Source organism: Thunnus albacares, chromosome 19 (genome assembly GCF_914725855.1).
Source record: "Thunnus albacares chromosome 19, fThuAlb1.1, whole genome shotgun sequence".
Classification (NCBI taxonomy): domain Eukaryota; kingdom Metazoa; phylum Chordata; class Actinopteri; order Scombriformes; family Scombridae; genus Thunnus; species Thunnus albacares.
Window position 1 is genome coordinate 5,312,243 of NC_058124.1, and position 18,902 is coordinate 5,331,144.

At 39.0% G+C, this 18,902-nt stretch overlaps 1 protein-coding gene across 7 annotated transcripts in view; it reads left to right on the forward strand.

Annotated features, from left to right (window-relative positions):
• trappc9 (trafficking protein particle complex subunit 9) overlaps nt 1-18,902 on the forward strand; it is a 213,591-nt gene that overhangs the window by 83,915 nt on the left and 110,774 nt on the right. For all 7 annotated transcript variants that reach the window (XM_044335377.1, XM_044335380.1, XM_044335382.1 and 4 more), the window contains one exon: nt 16,425-16,567. In XM_044335377.1, coding sequence (XP_044191312.1) covers nt 16,425-16,567 — 143 coding nt within the window. The remainder of the gene's footprint in view (nt 1-16,424; nt 16,568-18,902) is intronic.

Here is an 18,902-nt window from a genome sequence, read left to right on the forward strand (position 1 = left end):
GCAAACCTGCAGGCTCGGCTTGCAGTTGCAGCGTTGGCAGAAAGTCAGCACGGCGCTTTACGGCAAATTCTTCACCCGTAGTTGCAATGAGCAGGGGGCCACATCATCCTGACAGTGACACTACGAAGCCCCTTGTTTGGCATTTAACTCCTACATTCTGGAGGCAATCTTAAACAAGAGACAGAGAGGATGAAGTAAGCGCGGTATATTTTGTCCCCGATGACCTGTCGCTGCTCCATCAGTGCTAACACTGTGATGTGGCACCGCAGGCCTCCTGTCTCTAACTGATGGCCAAATGATCTGGTCCATTAAGACCCTAACCCCAGGGATAACTGAGTTTTGTATTCATCTTTCTAATTACTGTTCATGTAAAATGCACAATTCCGTCTGGGCTCCTAGGCAGCTTTTTATGAGCTGTGAAGAGACAGGCCGACCAGAATTCATTGAAGTCTTCCTGTCCCTGTTCAAAGTAGTACAGAAATACCATATAAACTTTGGCTTTTGAATAGTTGTATATATCTTATATGAATTTTATTAATCACGTGTTTTGTCTTTTTTTTTCAAAAAATGTCAAAAAAATTATGAAAACAATACTTCAGAGAAAAAGCTACAATAAGGAAACAAGGATGTCAGGAAATAGGAAATCAGTTATAGTAGTACGTATGAAGAGGAATGATAGAAGAGAAATCAACCAACAAGGCCAATAATTTTAATGTTCATACATTAAATGCACCTATTTTTGATCAAAAGTATTATGTTATTTGTTGACAAACAGGTACAAGGCCAACAGGCAACATGTTGGATTTTCAACCCAATAAAAGTGCTAAATGCACAATTCTCCTGTAGTTATGGATTAAGAACAATTTTGAGTTCCTTTTTTCAATATACTATACCTTAAACATCGGTGAACTTGGAGAGCTTAAAATATAAGAGGAAGAAGGAAGATCCATGTAGGTTAATACTGCTAATAGGTTTGGTGTGGTGTGGTGTGTGATGTCTCCCACCAAGTCATAAAATGTCTTAGTAGTACCGTCATTTATTTTAAACATGATATTATTATGCAAATAAACTTATTTTTATATACTTTTTTGTGATCAAAAATGTATTGAAATAAAACAAAATTATAGATCACCAAGCATATAGCAGAACTCCACTCAGAGAAAAGGCATGGAAAAATACAAGAGAAATAAATAATAAAAATAACTATAAATAAATGAATAAATAAATAAATAATGCAAAAAAGAAAACCGAATGAAGACAAAGGGTAATAATAATCCACATAAAAAGCTTGTATGATTTGTTCTTGGATATGTGCTGTCAATGCCTGAGGTGATTATTTGTGGGGTGTCAGGATATGTGAGTTATACACATCTAGACAGTATAATAAGTCACTGTGTTGAGTACATCAAACAAATAACAATGTTCAGCACACCTGCAGGAGATCACATCCTTCACAGCACAACTCAGAGAAATATAAATATAGCAAAAATTCACATTCAGAAAGGTATTGATAAACATGGGAAGTCAACTACGATATACTGTATAGTAAGTTAATTTTATATTATGTTATAATATTACAAAAACTCCCTGTGCATTAGGAGGTAAATCTATCTTTCCCACAGATATGACCTATTACTCCCCTTTAACTGTAACAGCTGTAACCTGTTTAGTAGATAAAGATAATACAATCAACAGATATCTAATACACACGAAAAGAACTCCAAATAAATAAAAACAATAGTGAGTCAATGTAAATGCACAAATAAACAAAATACTGTAGACACAGAACAGCTTTCATTAGTAAAACCACAGTAGAAAACAACCACAACGATGACAAGGATTATAAACTATACATGTTACTTACAAATACACACACATAAACATACACATTCGAGTACATACATGTACATGGCCCGTAGTACTACATAGAAAGGTTTACATTAGAGGAAATGAGATCAAGGCAAGGCTAAAGGTTAGGTTTAGTTAATCACCTGGATTATCTCGATAGCTTTAGGCCAGTTGATCACAGTATCAACTCTTATTTTTTATACACATGATAAATTCAGCCCTTATACTGGGCTCACTACTAGGGTTGGGTGTCGTTTGATTTTTATCGATTCTGATTCTTATCGATTCCCAGTTTCAATTCCAATATGATAAAAGAAAAAAGAGGTCAAAATGTTCAGCGTTTACTTTGACTTTATAAGTGAACATTCTACTTTTTTTTTTGAGTACTTTCTTTCTCATCATGACATAGTCTGCTGTTACTGTAAAGGCCAATTCATACTTTCCACATTCTGCCCCCGCAGACAGCTCTGGACTTGCATGCGGGTTGCGGACAAACATGCGGTTCCATTCATACTTTTTTAGGAAGTCTGTGGACACAGACGTGTTTCACATGTGCCTACCAGTAAACAGAGCTGCAGCGTGATTACTTTCCAAAGCTGTAAAATCACCCTTAAAACGCAATAATCTGTTACTCCAACCGGACTGCTGGATCGTGTTTCATTGTCTCACCGGCCATTTAAACAACACGCCCACACCAACACAGCCCCTTGTATTGTTTTACACAGGACAGTCTGAATGCAGCTGATGAGTTCCTGTCTGTTGCTGAACAACAAGAAAAAGTCAAAAAAGAAAAGCGACACCTTAATGACAACAGGAATACAGTACACGTATACACTGTGTGTAGATAGATATCAAAACACTGGACATTCTTTTAGATCAACGCCATGCCACTTTAAATGTTTGGTCCAATTTGACGTGCAGCCTGACTTACAGCTAATTAGCTTCCCACATGCATTTCACTTTGTCTTGTCGTTTTCTATAATAAAGTGAAGTCACACTTTAAGCGTTGACCACAGTCCACCTTTCTTGGCATTTTGGATTCAGTTCTAATTTTGAACTGGTTTTCGGTTCCCAACCCTAGTCACCATAGTAAATACTGCAAGTCAACATGGAACAGGGTGTGAAGTAGCTCTCCAAAATGCAACAATAGAAAGTTTTGTTTTCCATTGGTGCTATTGGGTCCCTTACATCATTAATTAAGGTGATAATGAAGTTCTTTCTCAGGGGCAGGGTGTATGATGATATGGTGTTATTCAACAAGGATGATATCATTAGACTGTCACTATTCTAAATTTAAACCATTTTTTAATGTAGGGAAAAATACATTGATGTGTAATTACCTGTTCAATTCACAACGTACAAAGTGCAAACGGCTGTGGCTGGATGCCCACTTGCCCACAGTTAATTAGACCATTGTTCACTTTAACCCAAATGGTGGACACTAGCGAGCCCTGCTGAACAGATAATAACGACAACAAACCAACAGAGGAGTAATTCATGAAAACCTTTTGAATTTGACACCATAGACAGCAACATTGCAACAAATGAATCTGGTATTTTGTCTACAGTTTCCTACTAATTCCACTCCATAGTTTGAGGATTAGATCTCATGATCTGCATTTAAATTTATTTGAACAAATTCCACACTTGTCCTCCTTCATTCAAATCTGATTTCTATGATGTGTAGGGGAAGTCAAGTGAGAATATACTTCCGTATTTAGTGTACATGTTTTCATGTAAATGTTGGAATACATAATTGCATAATTGCAGTGATTTAGCACTTTGCCCAAAGACTAAATGTTCTCCATGGAAGTCTTAAAAATATCATACAAGAAGACCTGCAGTGATCGAGTAAATGAGCCTTGGTGTAAAATTCAGTCCCACCCCCAGAAGGTCACTATAAAGTTCTGTTTGTTGGCTTCTGTGTTGGTGTGTGTGGAATTGCTGGTGTATGCAAGCCTGGCGGGTGAAATTAGTAGAGAATCAAGCATTTCATCATGCTTACTGGACTTGAATCCATGTGTGAAATCCAGTGAGCCAGGCCAAGCGTGGCTCCATATGCTGCCACGTTCGATGACTGAACCAGTGTCGATCAGATCATCCTCAGCCTGACCACAGTCAACCTGAACAGGATGTTTATATGCCAGCATGCTTCAGCATCCAGCACACCTGCCTTTTCATTTGACAGATAGTTGTTGTAGATTTTTATGTATGTATGTGTATGTTTTTGTGTATCTATGTCTAAGTATAGTTCACAGTGTGTCGTTTGTGTTTCCGTAAACGTCCGCATCGCCATGCAATTTATCATTTTTTTTCAGGCTTTTGGTGCTTCTGGCTTTCAGCTCTGCTTGTCTCATCTTCGAAGCTGACTTCACATCTTCATGGTTGACTGGCTGTTGATATACTATAAGAACAGAAATGGAGGACAGGGGGGATGTGAGGCTTCTCCCCGTAGTTGGTCCAGCTGGTAAATGGTGTGACACCTGCACAGGACCACAGGGTTACATAAAAGAGCAGCCGTTTCGTGTCTGAGGCACCCGTGGGTCCTCTGTTTACCTCTGATCACACATGAACAGAGGAAGCGTGTGTGTGTGTGTGTGTGTGTGTGTGTGTGTGTGTGTGTGTGTGTGTGTGTGTGTGTGTGTGTGTGTGTGTGTGTGTGTGTGTGTGTGTGTGTGTGTGTGTGTGTGTGTTTGTGTCGGATGCAGTCTTCATCTCGGACAGATGCCACTCTCCCTTGACATAATTTAGTGCCGCTGTTCATCCTCTCTCCTTCCCCTTCATGACTCACAACGTATAATCAGATTGAACCATATGTAAGTGAATTAGTCAACACTCACCAAAGAAATCGAATTACTCTGGATGAAATGGTTCTTTTATTGTAAGAATCCGCAGGAAGTATTTATATGCATGAAGCACCTGGGTTTCCATTGTATGTGTCACAGCCCGCCCATCAACTACCAAACTCTATTAACATTAGGCAAGTTTCAGTATATCTGCTAGATTAAAGGCCATGAAATTTAAATTTCAATGCTGATCACTTTGCAGCTCTGCAGTCCTATAGCCGTAGAGTTTACAATTTCTCCCCTGCCCCCCTGCAGACAGCAGAGAGAAGATAAAAATGTCCTGATCACTTTTTTTTGCCCAGAGTTGAATCATATAAGTATTTCTATATTATGTATTTTTTCTCCATAATACAGCTGTACAGTAGGCAATCATTAAAACTGTTATAGTAATGCAGATGTGTGTGATATTGTAGTGATCAGGTCATTATTAGGACAATAGGGAGACTCTCCCGGGACTGCTATGAGCTGCAAGGGTCACTGACGGGCTAGCACTTCTGCTAGCTAGCTAATCTGCCAGCTGATAACTATTGGCTGTGTAAGCTATTATTACAGTGTTATCTTGTAGACCAAACTGGATGTGGGTATGATGATGCTTTTTTATTACTTTTTAAGGTGGAATGTTGATTTTATTCAAAGTGATAAGGTACAGCTTGCATAAAAAATAGAGAAATGCGGCAGGTTGAATAACAATCCCAACACATTTTTCCCTTTGCTCTGAAAGGTCTTACTAGTTTTTCAAGTGCAGTAGTGTTATGTATATATCTTCACTTCTAACAGATGACAAGCTAGCAAGGCTACTGGAAATTATGACTTGTGACACTTGTCCTGCTGTGTCACTTGGTCCCTTGAGAGTTGAGGTGTTGTGTCCAGTGTTTTGGTGGAGTACCAGTGCAATGGATCGTATTTGACAACTGTCAGACCCTGATCACAATCAGTCACAATAAACAGAAGTACTGGCAATGGATCAGCTTTCTATAATCAATGCAAATGCCATGGGTCTAATACAGATTCTAAGGATTAGCTCCATACATTCTTTAATATAAGTGATGAAATGCCATGATGTAAAAGGAGTAATGGACCAAAGATGCGGTGTAGTCAGTTGCTTTGTGGGCATAAGAATGAGGCTTTGTGGTATTTGTTGCAAAAATGTCTTGTGATCATTAGCATGTGGCTCAATCTTTCATTGTTTAGCGGCTGGAAATACAAAGTGTGAGGATGAGATTCATTAGGCTGTTCTAATCTCCTGACAACAGACTCAATCAAATCTACATTGTGAATTGTGACTTCACGTTTATAAAAATTTGGCACATCAGTTTTGCAAGCGATAACATTAAAAGGGAGGAACGGTAAAAGCAGCAGCAGCCACAGTGAACTGTTATTGAGGTAAATAACACCTTTTAACCTTTTTTGTGTTGTAATATAAAACAAAACATTTGTACTATCCCAAATTTATGGAGACTGCAATCACAACCACTGCAAGCACTTACATGGATGGAACTTTGGACACTGGAATAATGTTAACACTGCATATTGTTGGTGAAAATAATCAACTTGATCAATCAAATTCTTTTTGAGGATTTATTAATAGGTGTAGTTTGAAGTGAATGCAGAGGTTGAAAAAAAAGTATTCCAATGTGATAGGCATATATGATGAGGCAATGCCAAGGCCATGATATGGGGGAGTCTTGGTGACCCTGTCATAGTAAGCAGCCAGGGAGCCACGGTTTTAAATATTTACATAAGCTGCACACAGCTGTTTCCCTGGAAACCTAGTGTTCTTGAATGAGGAGGCAAAGAAAGAGGATTTGCGGGAAGGGGCAGTCCTGAAGGGCCTCAGTGAGGTAAAAAGGAGAGCGAGGTTATGCTTTTACATGAAACTGAACTGTGTGAACTGTGTGTCCCATGAGTCCCGAGGATGTCACCATCGCCCACACTCCTGTTGATTTGCACTGCATAAACTAAGAAACTGTGTAGAATAATGAATCAAAACCAGCCAGCGTGACATGCACAAGAGCACAGAAGTTGGTGTGGTTATTGATGCATGGTCGTGCAGTGGATGTTGTTTGTGTGACAGTAGTGTGACAATGTTTAGCATTCAAATTAGAGACTGTAGATGGAACACATGCCTGTCACCTTCAGCTGAAAGAAGAACACTCATACAGTTAGTAAATTGTGAATATGAAATGCTGGTAAGAATCAGCATTATTTTTTCCTCTGCCTCGAGGACATTTTTTTTTTCTTTTTGTATTTAGATGTGTCTGCTGGCTGGGGAATGTATAATGAAAGTGAAACAGAACAGCACAACATGAGTAAAAAGGTGTTATAGGGGTTTATGTGGGTGTCCTCTATCAGTTAAAGTACCGAACGTATCAGAACACGGGTGCACAGTGCATAGTGCTCTGTTGACCTCGTCCAAACAGGTGGGCGGCAGACTATATGGACTTGTTGATCCTCATGTTTGAATGTTTTAACTATTGCCAACACTAACTTGTGGATTATTTTTGTTTACACTGCCAACTTTCAATTGCTCAATGGCTTGGCAGTGCTATACAGCACTTATCAAAATCAACTTTACTTAACTACCAACATAAAACACTAAAAAACAAAAGGAAAGATCAAGTGAACAGTGAAAAATTAAATTGTATGAACAAACCGTGGAAAAAGGTCTGATAAATGTTTATTATATATGAACTCAAAAAGTCCAGTTGGCCATAAATGATAGCTATGGATTTCAGTGGCTTCAGTTGCAGATCTGTCACCAGGAATTACTCCCTACAGGGAATTTCTCCTGTGTAGTAGTCAAATGAAATGTTAATATCCTGTCACACATGAAACACGATTGAAGAGTCAAACTGTTTCATGTCTGAAAAATGTGAAGTAGCACAGACTCACACAGCTCACTGCAAGACTAACTACACATTCAATCATAAGCTGTGGGGTATTTCAAAATCATGTATCTACAGGTGGCAAGACCTCTTGAGTACCACGTAGCTAATATCCACTTATTTGGATTTAATGTGCTGACAGCTGATACTTTGTGCAAATATTTGTCAAATATTTAAATGTGATTTTAATGCCAGAAAATGTCACAAACTACAAGATTTAATTCTCAATATCGGCATGCTTCTGAAATAACGTTTAGAACACAAAATACTGAACATTCATTCTTGCATGTGTGGAATTGAAATTATGATTAAGGGCTTTCCATAAAATACCACTGTAGAATTGATGAATTACACAATAAATGCTGCATGGAGCAACTGCCTGTATCATAATATCACAGATAGGTGATGCTAACTTTAAGATATTTTAATTCAAGTATCAGCTAAAGGCTTTTGTCACGCACCAAGTACATCCCAGACTACCTGTCTGATGCAGTCACGTACAGCTGAGACGTTATTCATATTTTTGACAATATTTTTAGTACTCTCTACATCCTTTTAATAACTTGAAATTGACACCCCACAGCCCCCCTCGTCACAGATTCCTCAGAGTTGGACAGGGTTCTCACCCACTCCTTAAAATGTCTCCCATTCTAATTGCCACATCAGAGGCAAAACCTAACTGTGAGGGGTGCAGAGCGTGACATTATAAACGCTGTAGGCAGAAATGTCAGGACCATCATTAAATGGACCGGATTGGGGATGTTCAGGTAGGTTTTTGGGGTGGGTTTGGAGGTGGTGAAGTGATTATACCATGCTATGCAAACTTTTGTGCTTCACTAGGTCCTCTCCCCTAAAAAAAGAACAAAAAAAACCTTCCTTTTCCCTGTCAGCGGTGTCTGCTATTTTGGTATGCATGCAGCCTGGTTGTTACTGAGCAGTTTTAGATGCTCTAACCCCCATCAGTTGTCAGATAAACACCGACATGTTCGCAGCGGCCTCACTCCTCATCATCCGACGATTATTGCTAAGTCATTACACCATGAGGCCGATAGAGAACATATTCACTCTTATCAGCCCTCATGCCCTCTTCTCTCTTGAATCATCAATTGCAAACAAGCACAGCAGAAACATGATAATACCAAGTTGTCTCCAGGCCACAAATACCATGGAAGTGCCTCTTAGAAGCTAAAAACCCAAAAGGTTGATCTTATTCATCGATGAGCTCTGTATCAAACGCATACAGTGATCTGATTTGCTCATACTGTTGCAAGCACGTTGCATCAAGTTTGAACCCTTTTAGAATCTATCACAACAAGACTCCAGTAATGAACAGGAGTACAGGGAAAAATGCTGTTGTGTGTTTTCCACACTTATCTATGGAGACAGCAGACAACTTACTCCCGCTCAATACTTGATTTGTATTTCACTTCCTTTCTGAGGCTCAGCTAGATATAAAGCTATCTTCATGATGCTGTTTTAACTTCTTACCGTTTCTCTTCAAGTTAGAACCCTGGGGTGCCGAACTGATTAGCTCAGTGATTGACAGCCAGGTGTACATATGAGAGGCAGTCCCAGCAGTCCTCCAAATGGACATATTGCATCCGAATGCCCTCGAGTCATTCCTCAGTTTTCTGCAGAAGCCGGGGCCACCAGGCGACTAAATAGCTCTCCTAGCTGATGGCTCACTTCCCTGCCACTAGGCAGATGCAACCTAAGCAGGGGTCAGGCCTCATTTTAAGGACAATTAGGCACACAGACCTCCATTTCATCACATCATCAAAATACACTGTGACCCTCTGTCTACACACCATTCACCCACCTGACATACTTGTGAGGAAAAACCCTGTGAAAATAAAAACACCCGGGATCCATGGAGAGGTAATAAAAAAGAGGGAATGTGAGTAGAGAGTGGAACATCTTATTCACCACATTTCTTTTAAAATTAAGGACAAAAAAAATGAATGTTTCTTGAAACAGACAGAGAAAGTGATGTTGTAAGTGCATCTCCCATAAAAGGGGGCTTTACGGCATTTCCAATTTGGCCGTCTGCAGGAAGATAATGATGTTTCACACACCAGTGCCTTCTACTGTGGCTTTTGCTAAGACCGTGGAAATAGCGTGGTGGCATTCTCTTTTTCGTGTTTGCAATTATTATCACTAGCTGTGTTTTAGGTTCCCTACTACGGAATTGTCAGAAAGGAAAGACAGAGCAAGAGATAGATAGCAGAAGTGCAAAGCCATTTTTATTTTGGAGCATGTGTTGCTCCTCTGCATTTTCAAGCCTGTTGGTAATTGCTTGAAGCTACAGTAGTCAATAAATATTTTTATGTAAATAAACATGTTTGTCCAATGGGTTTAAATCACAGGTTTTACACATCAGATGTTGTGAAGACATAATTATTTAGCCATTAGTGGAGTGTGTATGCAAATTAACCTATAGACTGACATGCGTAACTAGTCAAAATATTCTTGGTGGTTAACCGTTGACATCCCTAACTAGGATATTGCTGCACATTGTTAGCTAACTAAGAATGTAATTCTCATCAGTGTATTTAATGTTAAACGTGTAAAAAGGTGTTTCAGGTCATTTCTGTGACTGCTCCTATGATCTCAAAATGCTCAACTGCTAATAGTTGCACAGGTGTTGAAACTTGTTCAGATTAATTTTGATCACCCTTATCGCATTTATAGACTTTATTCTATCATTAAAATATAACAATAACAATTAATATAATGAATTGTTCACATTCTTAAAAAAATCAATCAGACAGCATTTTGTGGAAAAGTCAAACATTCAGTGTTTTGATAAACTCAAAACACTAACTCCTAATTGATGATTATATACTGTTTTGTCTTCATACAATGTAATTATCACTTATTGTTATTGCACCATTGGTTTTGTCCTTGGTGCCCTACATTTTGGCCGCAATGCCCCAATAAATTTGTATTTATCAAATGACTTAATTCCAGGCCTGACATTACACATGCACCATTACAAAGCATTGGTCTGACAGAAATTGGTCTGTGGAAGGAAAAACCAATGACCCTGATTCAGATGTGGTTTCCTTCCAGCTAGTCCTGGACCAGCACCTCATGGTCTGACACATGAGCACTGAAGCAGTCTTGCCATGATTTTCTGTCCACTTCCAGAGTATACAGGTGTCCTACATACTGATAAATGTGGCACCATCCACATATTCCGGGGAAAAAAAATTTAGCTTTGATATCCCACAGTTGAGGAGCTATGAGTGAAAAGGCAGTGCTTATATTTTGGCACTAGTTATATTACTGTTGAAAATGAGCACTGTGGCACTGTAAAGCAATGTTTGATGGGGTTTTTTTTGTATCTAGAGCTCTTTTCTATCTTGACTACATGTAGGGTCTAATGTGTATTAACAGTTGGTGACTCTAACACTACAAACTAATGCAATCATAGAAAAAGCTTTTGCAAATGCTTCATGGGGAAGATAATATAGGCTTGTCAGGGTTGTATTGTATGTGTTTTGGTGCTGAAGCATCAAACTGCACAGGGTACCTTTAAAACAAAATTTTAACAGAAAGTAAGTAAAAGCACACTTGTTACAAAGATTCTGTGTATGTTTGACTTACTCTCTAGCTTCAACTCTTCATGAGCTACTATTGCTAAAAAATGTCCAGAAAAATAACACAAAAGCTCATAAATTACTGTAATTTTTTCCAGGGCATTCCTGTCCCTTGAATATTGAATATGAATATTTTGAATGATCATATAATTCCGGGTAAGACTGCTTATACCTGAGTTTCCCAAAATGTTTGAGTATTCTTTTAAGAAGCACCTTGGCAAGCCATTGCCAACAAAGACTAGTTACTAAACAATGCAGTCTTGAGCCCCCTGTCCCTGCCTCCCTGTCACTGATGCTTTATCTTAGTATTCCTGTCAGGAGACATGTGGCCATGCCATAATCTCCGCAGGAAGATGTGTCAGATCTTTATCTCAGTGCCAAAACATTCAAAAAGCCTTCAGCCTCCTTCGTCTTTCTCTCTTTTGTTCACCCGTCATATGCAGGAGTGAGAATACTGTGTGTGACGTTCAGAATTCACCTCTATTGTCAAACATGCTGTTTTGTATGGATGATGTGACGCAGAGTCTTTTGAGACTTTGTTGTGACACAGCAAAAAAGGTAAAAGCTTGTTTAATATGGAATCTGTCACCTGTGTCATGTCTGTGATGCTAAGTTCAGACTGAATAAGTAATTTTTTAAAGATAGACATAGGCCACTGAAGACACCAGCCAGTGACAGTGTTTGGAGCTATACAATACATTTATACTTATTCAAGATCAGCTTTATTGTTATAAGATTAGTAACAATGTGAAAGAAACATGTAGTTGTACAAATGCAAACACACATTCATTGAGCTCTCAAAATAAATAATGAATATTGAAAGAAACTTATTCCATCATAGCTTGTAGAAACCATGCATCCTGCAGCATCAGCCATATTTGGTAATGTAGTCTAAACTCTCATGCAAATGAACATTTAATTTTAGCACAAAGACACAGTAAAGATACTGGATTGTCCTTTATGTATTCTTTTGAAGAAGCTCTTGACCTATGATGGGTTCAGGTCAAGCAGTGTTAAAGGATTGTTCCATGTCTAGTAGCCTCTGCAGATGATACATCTCAGAGTCAGGATTGGTCACTTGGTGAAAAATGATTGGTGCAGCATGAGCAATTAATGGATTTACCAGGGAGTAGACAGCAACAAAGTGTAGTCCCAACCCATGTCCTGGCCCACTTCTTTTGTGTTGAGAATTCTTACAAGTTGACATTGCAGGTCCAACCAGGTTTAAAACCTCAGCATAACTGCCAAGATAATTTTTTTTATTTATGTTTTTATTTTCTTTTATCATCTGCCAGTCCACTTACACGTTTGATACATATCAATGTTGTTAAATGTAATCATTTCACAACTGAAGTTGCAATGGCTACAGTATTTTCTCACAGTGCTGCATTGTTATCTCAAGGATGTGTGGAGATTGGCCATTATTGTTTTGATAGTAATATGAGAGGCCTTCTTATTTTCTGACTGTGTCAGGGTGAGCTTATCTATGAGAATTATGTCCTTCAAGGGTGTTAGGATGGAGTGTGTTGTAGGTTGTACAGATGGTAAAGTCCTCTGAGACATATTTGTGATTTTGGGCTATATAAATGAAATGACTTGATTTCTACAAGCCCAATCAATCAATGTGTTTATACACACAATAGAAAGAGAATGTCAGGTGGAACTCTGTAACTGAGTAACATTATGTATGTTAAGGTCATTATCAGGGTAAAGGCCTCAGTATGCTTCAAATGAACTCAGTTGTATGGCGTTTAGTGTCTAAAGACAAATGTGTTTGTACCTTAGCCACACTCAAAGGTGAGGTGAGAAAACTGTGACCATAGCCTCCTCCTGGCAGCATCCCACTGCCTCCCCAATGTTTCAAAGGATAACTTCACATTTTTGTGAGCTTTCATTGTGCATATGTGCAGGTTGTATTATGATAGGCTTAAAAAAATTGTGAACCTCTCCTTTAACCAGTTCATTCATTTGTGATTTGCATCACAGAGGATCTTTGTAAAAAAAGAGCAACAACATCAGAATTTGTTTGGAAAGTTGAACTTAAAAGTATATAACAAAGAATAAACTCGAACACCAAGTCAATTTCCATTTCTTTGTAGCCTACAAGATGCAGGACATTAACTTGCATATAAAACACCTCATTCAGTCTCTGGTCATCGGGGATTGTGCATGCCTTAATCAAACTGTTCTTAGTAATCACACTGTTTGTATGCATGTGAAGGTAATGTATGTGTGCGGTCAGGCTGTTTGCTTTGGCTGTGTGTTGCTACTGGTCTACTCCTGACACAGTCAGCTCATTACAGCAGAGCCTATTTTTAGTCCAGTGTGATTGAAATAGGGTCCTTAGGGGCCTGAGAGCACAGAGAGAGCAGATTGAACAGGGGAGGAGCTCTGGGTCAGTCTGGATCTGAAAAGGGAATCGAGGTGCACAGCCGGTGTTTGCCGGTGTCGCTGAGACGATCAGTGTTCAAGAGGATCATGTTGGGGCCATTAGTACCACATAGGCAGCCACAGGATCACACATCTGCATGTAAAACAGCACTCAACTGCTCAAAAGAAAAATTAGTTTGCATATTTTTTAAATGTATGTTCTTACTAAATAAAAATATGTCAGACTATGTTTAAATATACTGTACTACACTGTTTGTGTTTATTGTAATGAAGGAATATGGAACAGAATGGCTCTTGTATGTTTTTTTTTTTTTTTGGACATCAATGGTGTGACAAAGCAGTATAAGCTGAATCAGGCTTTGGCAACATGGACAGTTTTGTTCGAAGGATAAATTAATTGTTGATTTTGGCCTTTTCTCTGGATTTGTTGATTAAAAGATAAACTAACACCAACCTTATCCTTTAACAAACAGGAGGAAAATAAGAGAAATGAACAGTTGCGTTCTAGAGAAAACATTGACTTTAATGGAAATTGCTGCCAACCAGTGTTTCTGCTCAAAGAATCTGGGCGATTTCAGTCAATCAATTCAAATGAGATTCATATCAACGTGCTGTTCCTTTCATTCAGTTGCCAGCGCAGCATGAGTCTGTCTCTTGCCTGCATTGTAGGCTGCTGTTCTTCCTCCAGATCCAAAACAGACTGGCTCCACTGTTTCCTTTCCAGGGAAGACAAATAGCAAAGAAAACATTCAGAAAGGATATCAGGATTGTAATTTGCAGCCGTTGCATCAAGCATGTTTTATTAAGTTCTCCATCAGGAGGGCAGTCTTCCTCTTTAGAAAATGAACATGCTACTCCCATTAAAGTCAGTGTCTTTACAACATCACATGACCAAAGCTGTGTTTGTTGCAATAAGTGACAACACAGTAAAATAAGAGAACATGTTGATGTTCATGAAGGAAATGTATTGAAAATACTAAGAATCTACTCTATAGCCATGCTAGTGACTCTGTGAGGCTGTACTTTGGCACAGAGATGCTTTGAGCTAAACGCTAATATTGGCATGTTAACATTCTCACCATAACAATGCTAACATGCTGATGTTTAACAGGTATAATGTTTACCATATTAACCATCTTAGTTTAATATGTTATTTGCTATTCAGCACTAAATACAAAGTATAGCTGAGGCTGTTGGGAATGTCATTCCTTTTGCAGGTGGTGGACAATATTTTGACCCGATGATAGCACTGGCTCAAAAATTTAAGGAATCACCAAAATTTTTACAGCCTGAGGGGAACATTAATGTGTACACCAAATTTCATGGCAATCCATCCAATAGTAGTAGATATTTCTGTCTAACCCACAGATAATAGCATTAAAACATACAAGGGTAAGGGGAAAAAAAAGACTATATGTACAACATCAAACTATACCACAAATGTGAAACAAAGCCCATGCAGTTCAAGATAGGTGAACATTTAGAATTACAGTACTATGCCTACAATAATAATCCTTTCTAATGTTTTCATCTCTGTTTGCTCAGTGTACTGTTCTCCTGTCATTAGGTTGTAATAGGCTAGATGTCTAGCCAGCAGGCTCAGAATCATTCCACTTTGGCTTTCCGCCCCACAAGAGGGGATAAAGAGTGAAAATAATCAAGGAATCTGTGAAATTTGTTCTGGAAAGGCACAGCCAGTGCCTCCATCAGCAATATGTGGAGAGATGATATATGCTGCATAGGAAGAAAAGCGGGACCTTGGATGCTCCCTTTACCCCGCTTCAGCCCATTGCCTGAGTCAGCTAGTGCTCCCTCACCATAAACTGCCACTTTTAATTTCCCTATCCTTTGCCCACTTGGCTGCTTGACCTGTGCCTCCCCCTCCACAGAATACCTCTGAGTACCTCTGAATAATTCTTTGTGTCCACTCCCACCCCGTCACTGTGGAATACCACTAGCAAATCCCACCCACTGCACCCACCCACCACCCTCTCCTGTCATACAGTTTTTAGGACGCAATGTGTCGATTCTGAATCATCTGTTTGGAGCCACGAATCATACCATCCCCACCCCTCAGGCTTTCTCACCATTATACCATCCTTCCATTTCATCAAACAACACAAAAGCTGTGCTGCAGTGCATTTATTATTTCACAGTAATCACTTTTGATGCATCTATCTCAAAAAGGCACAAGTATGTATGGTGGCCTTGAGGTGCAAAACACGACAACATTTCAGGAAACACAACATTTCACAAAACATGACAACATTTCACAAAAATCCCACCTTGAAACTGTGGTGATTGTATAGGTCCTCTGTGCTGCCGAGTTGAAGATGTGTGTGAAGCATCCACGTTTTAGAATTTGTAGCTTCTTTGCATTTTGCTTTCCCAAGGTGCTCCATCCTCTTCACTTCCTCTCCCTTGATGACAACCAGGACAGGGGGCTTCATGTTCCTCTAGTAGTCCACCACAAGCTCATTGGTTTTGCTGATGTTGAGCTTCAGGCGATTACCGTTGTGACGAAGCTCTCCATCAGTTCTCTCTACTCCCCTGTAAAAATATTCTCTAAGTGAAGGTAGCATGTTTCTCACTGGAAATTATTCACCGGAATCATACATATCAATATAGTGATAGCTTCCATTTCACCAAAACTTAAATTCCTTCAGAATCTTCACTACAAATATTATGTGTCAGACATGGATGTAAACTGCAACTTGACTGGTTTGCAGAGGCATACATCCACAAGGCGGTATTTTTTTTTCCCCCTGAATCAACCATTAAACGTGGTACACTGTCTTGATTCCTTTGATCAGCTTGATTTAAATTTATATCCTTCCCTTGTTCTTTTGCAGACTTTGGAAGCAGTGCTGAGCTTCAAATACTCCGGGGGAGCAGGCAAAGTTGAGGGCTACTACAGGGAGCTGTCTCTGGGAGTCCATGTTGATGTGGAGCCTTCCGTGTTCTTCACCAGAGTCAGCACACTCCCTGCTACCAGGTAACACACACAATAAACATGCATTTACTGATTAAAGTATTTGTGATTTTAGTTTTGTGTGAGCTCTGCTCTTTAAATGCCTTCTTTAAGGATAATTAATAAAAAATGAAAAAGGGTGTGTTTGTTTTGGTAGCCGCATTGACTGTGCGTGCATGTGAGTGTGCATGTGAGTCCCTCCGTGTCCTCCACATCTGTTTCCAAGATGGCGGCCGGGTCACAAACTTTCTCAAATTACAGCTAAACAGTACACTACAATAGGTTTCTGAAAGCATCTGCGGTGAAAAATAGGTAATATATTCACCAGCTAGTCGCCAACTACTGTCAAAAACGACTCCAATCATCCTCCATCACACACAGTTGGAAAACTTACATGCAGAGCAGGTGACTTAAAACTACCTTAACGCAAACTGAATAATGGGACTAGAGTAACCTTGTGAAAGAAGAGTTTTTTTTTTTTATGTCACAAAGTTTGTTCTACAGGAGCCCAGTTCAGTCAGTCAGTCAAACTGTGCTGCCTAATTATATTTTAATGACCGTAATGCAGCAGTAAAATTAAATAGCTGTGTTTTAGTTTAGCAACTGTACTTCAGCATAGGTTTGTAAAGCAATATTTGACAAATGGTAACAGCAAAGAACTTGCTTATGTTCTGTTCTGTAGTCGTGCTCCCTCAACCGTAATTTGATGAGCCTTTAACACTGCATGCCATTTTTGTGCATATCTGGGCTTTTATATTGATAATTTATGAAATATATATCTTCATTTAAACCCCATCATTGTCAGATAAAACAGGAATCCTACTCAACCTTCATCGGAGTAGCAGAAAAGCTGAGGAAAATCTACCTCACAGCTACTCTTGTCCTAATAACTGGTGATAAATCTCAATTCTAAAGCTTCATTTTATCTCTCATACGATACAAATGCAGCTATTTTCTCCCTCTTGATTTGGTGGATAGATATCAACCTTCTCTTTAACCTCTGTGGCAACACTCTCACTATGACATTATTGCTATCCAAACCAGAAGACTTAGAAATGGTATTTTCACTGACAGGTCAGATAGTGGCGGACGTGAATGGATATTAAATGGATATTCACTCTTTTCTCGTGCTCTCACATTCCCCCTCTCATGCACATACATTAGATACTGTGGACACCCTCACATATCCTCTCACACACACACACACACATTCCCTGTGTCTCGCTTCACTCCACTTTTCAGCTCCCCAAACGCTCCTGAAAAAACTCCAAGCGAGGGAGACAGATCGTAGCCGAGTAATGGCCACTTGAGGTGAATCATTAGCTGTAATAATATCTGCAGTTTAAGCCATCCATCTTGGCTCAGCGCTGATAGATACGCTGCACTGGCTGCTATACCATCACCCTGTCATTGCAACCCTCCTCTTCCTTACCTCTACTGAACCCAAAGCACTTTCTGCCTCATCTCACTGACTTACAGTATCTATTGGCTCTCAACCACATCTCAAAACATTTGAAATGTGTTGAAATTTCAGGCTTGGAAATATTTAAGGAGGCCCTCTCAAGTCAAATAAAGTTTATTTGTATAGCTAAATATCACATTCAGTGGCACAATGGGCTTTACAGGCCCATACTAGTGGTTCCTGACCCAGTGTGACCTTGCTCAAGGAACTCAAGTAAAAACTACCCAAAAACCTTAACACATAAACAAAATGGATGGATACAATAGGAACTCTGGATGGGAAGGGAAAAACAATGTATTTATTGTTGTGTGTTTCCTTATCTGAATCATCAATCAGTCAGGCAAATTTGAGATTTGGGATTTTTGGGCTGTATAAAGAAAACAAACTTGACAACTCGTAGCTATACTATCCAATATCCAATAATAAGCTTCTAATATGATGAATATAACATGCGTTAAAGTTGCGTTAACATAATTTAATGGATATTCAAATGCCCACAATTTAACAATTTCCATTTAAATATGAGACATTTAAAAAAGCAGGACTTAGAAATGCAGTGGCGTAATTGATTATATATGTTGTGATGAAACATAAAGAAGTCTCTTCTCATGCTTTTCATGATATTTAACTAGTGTATGTGCTGAAAATACAACAAGCTTTGGGCTTAAAGCTGTCACAAATAACAAAATCAGTATTTCTTAGTCAAATTCATTTGTGATGATATAATTGTGATTCTGATTGCCCTTTTTATGACTTGAACATCATTTGAAATCATAATTCTCAATCATTGCATTTAATTGCATTCTGACAATTTCGATGCATACTTGCATCGAAATTGTCAAAAAGCCTACATTTTCACACTTTGCAGCAAGCATAAAAAGCACTTTTTATGCTTGC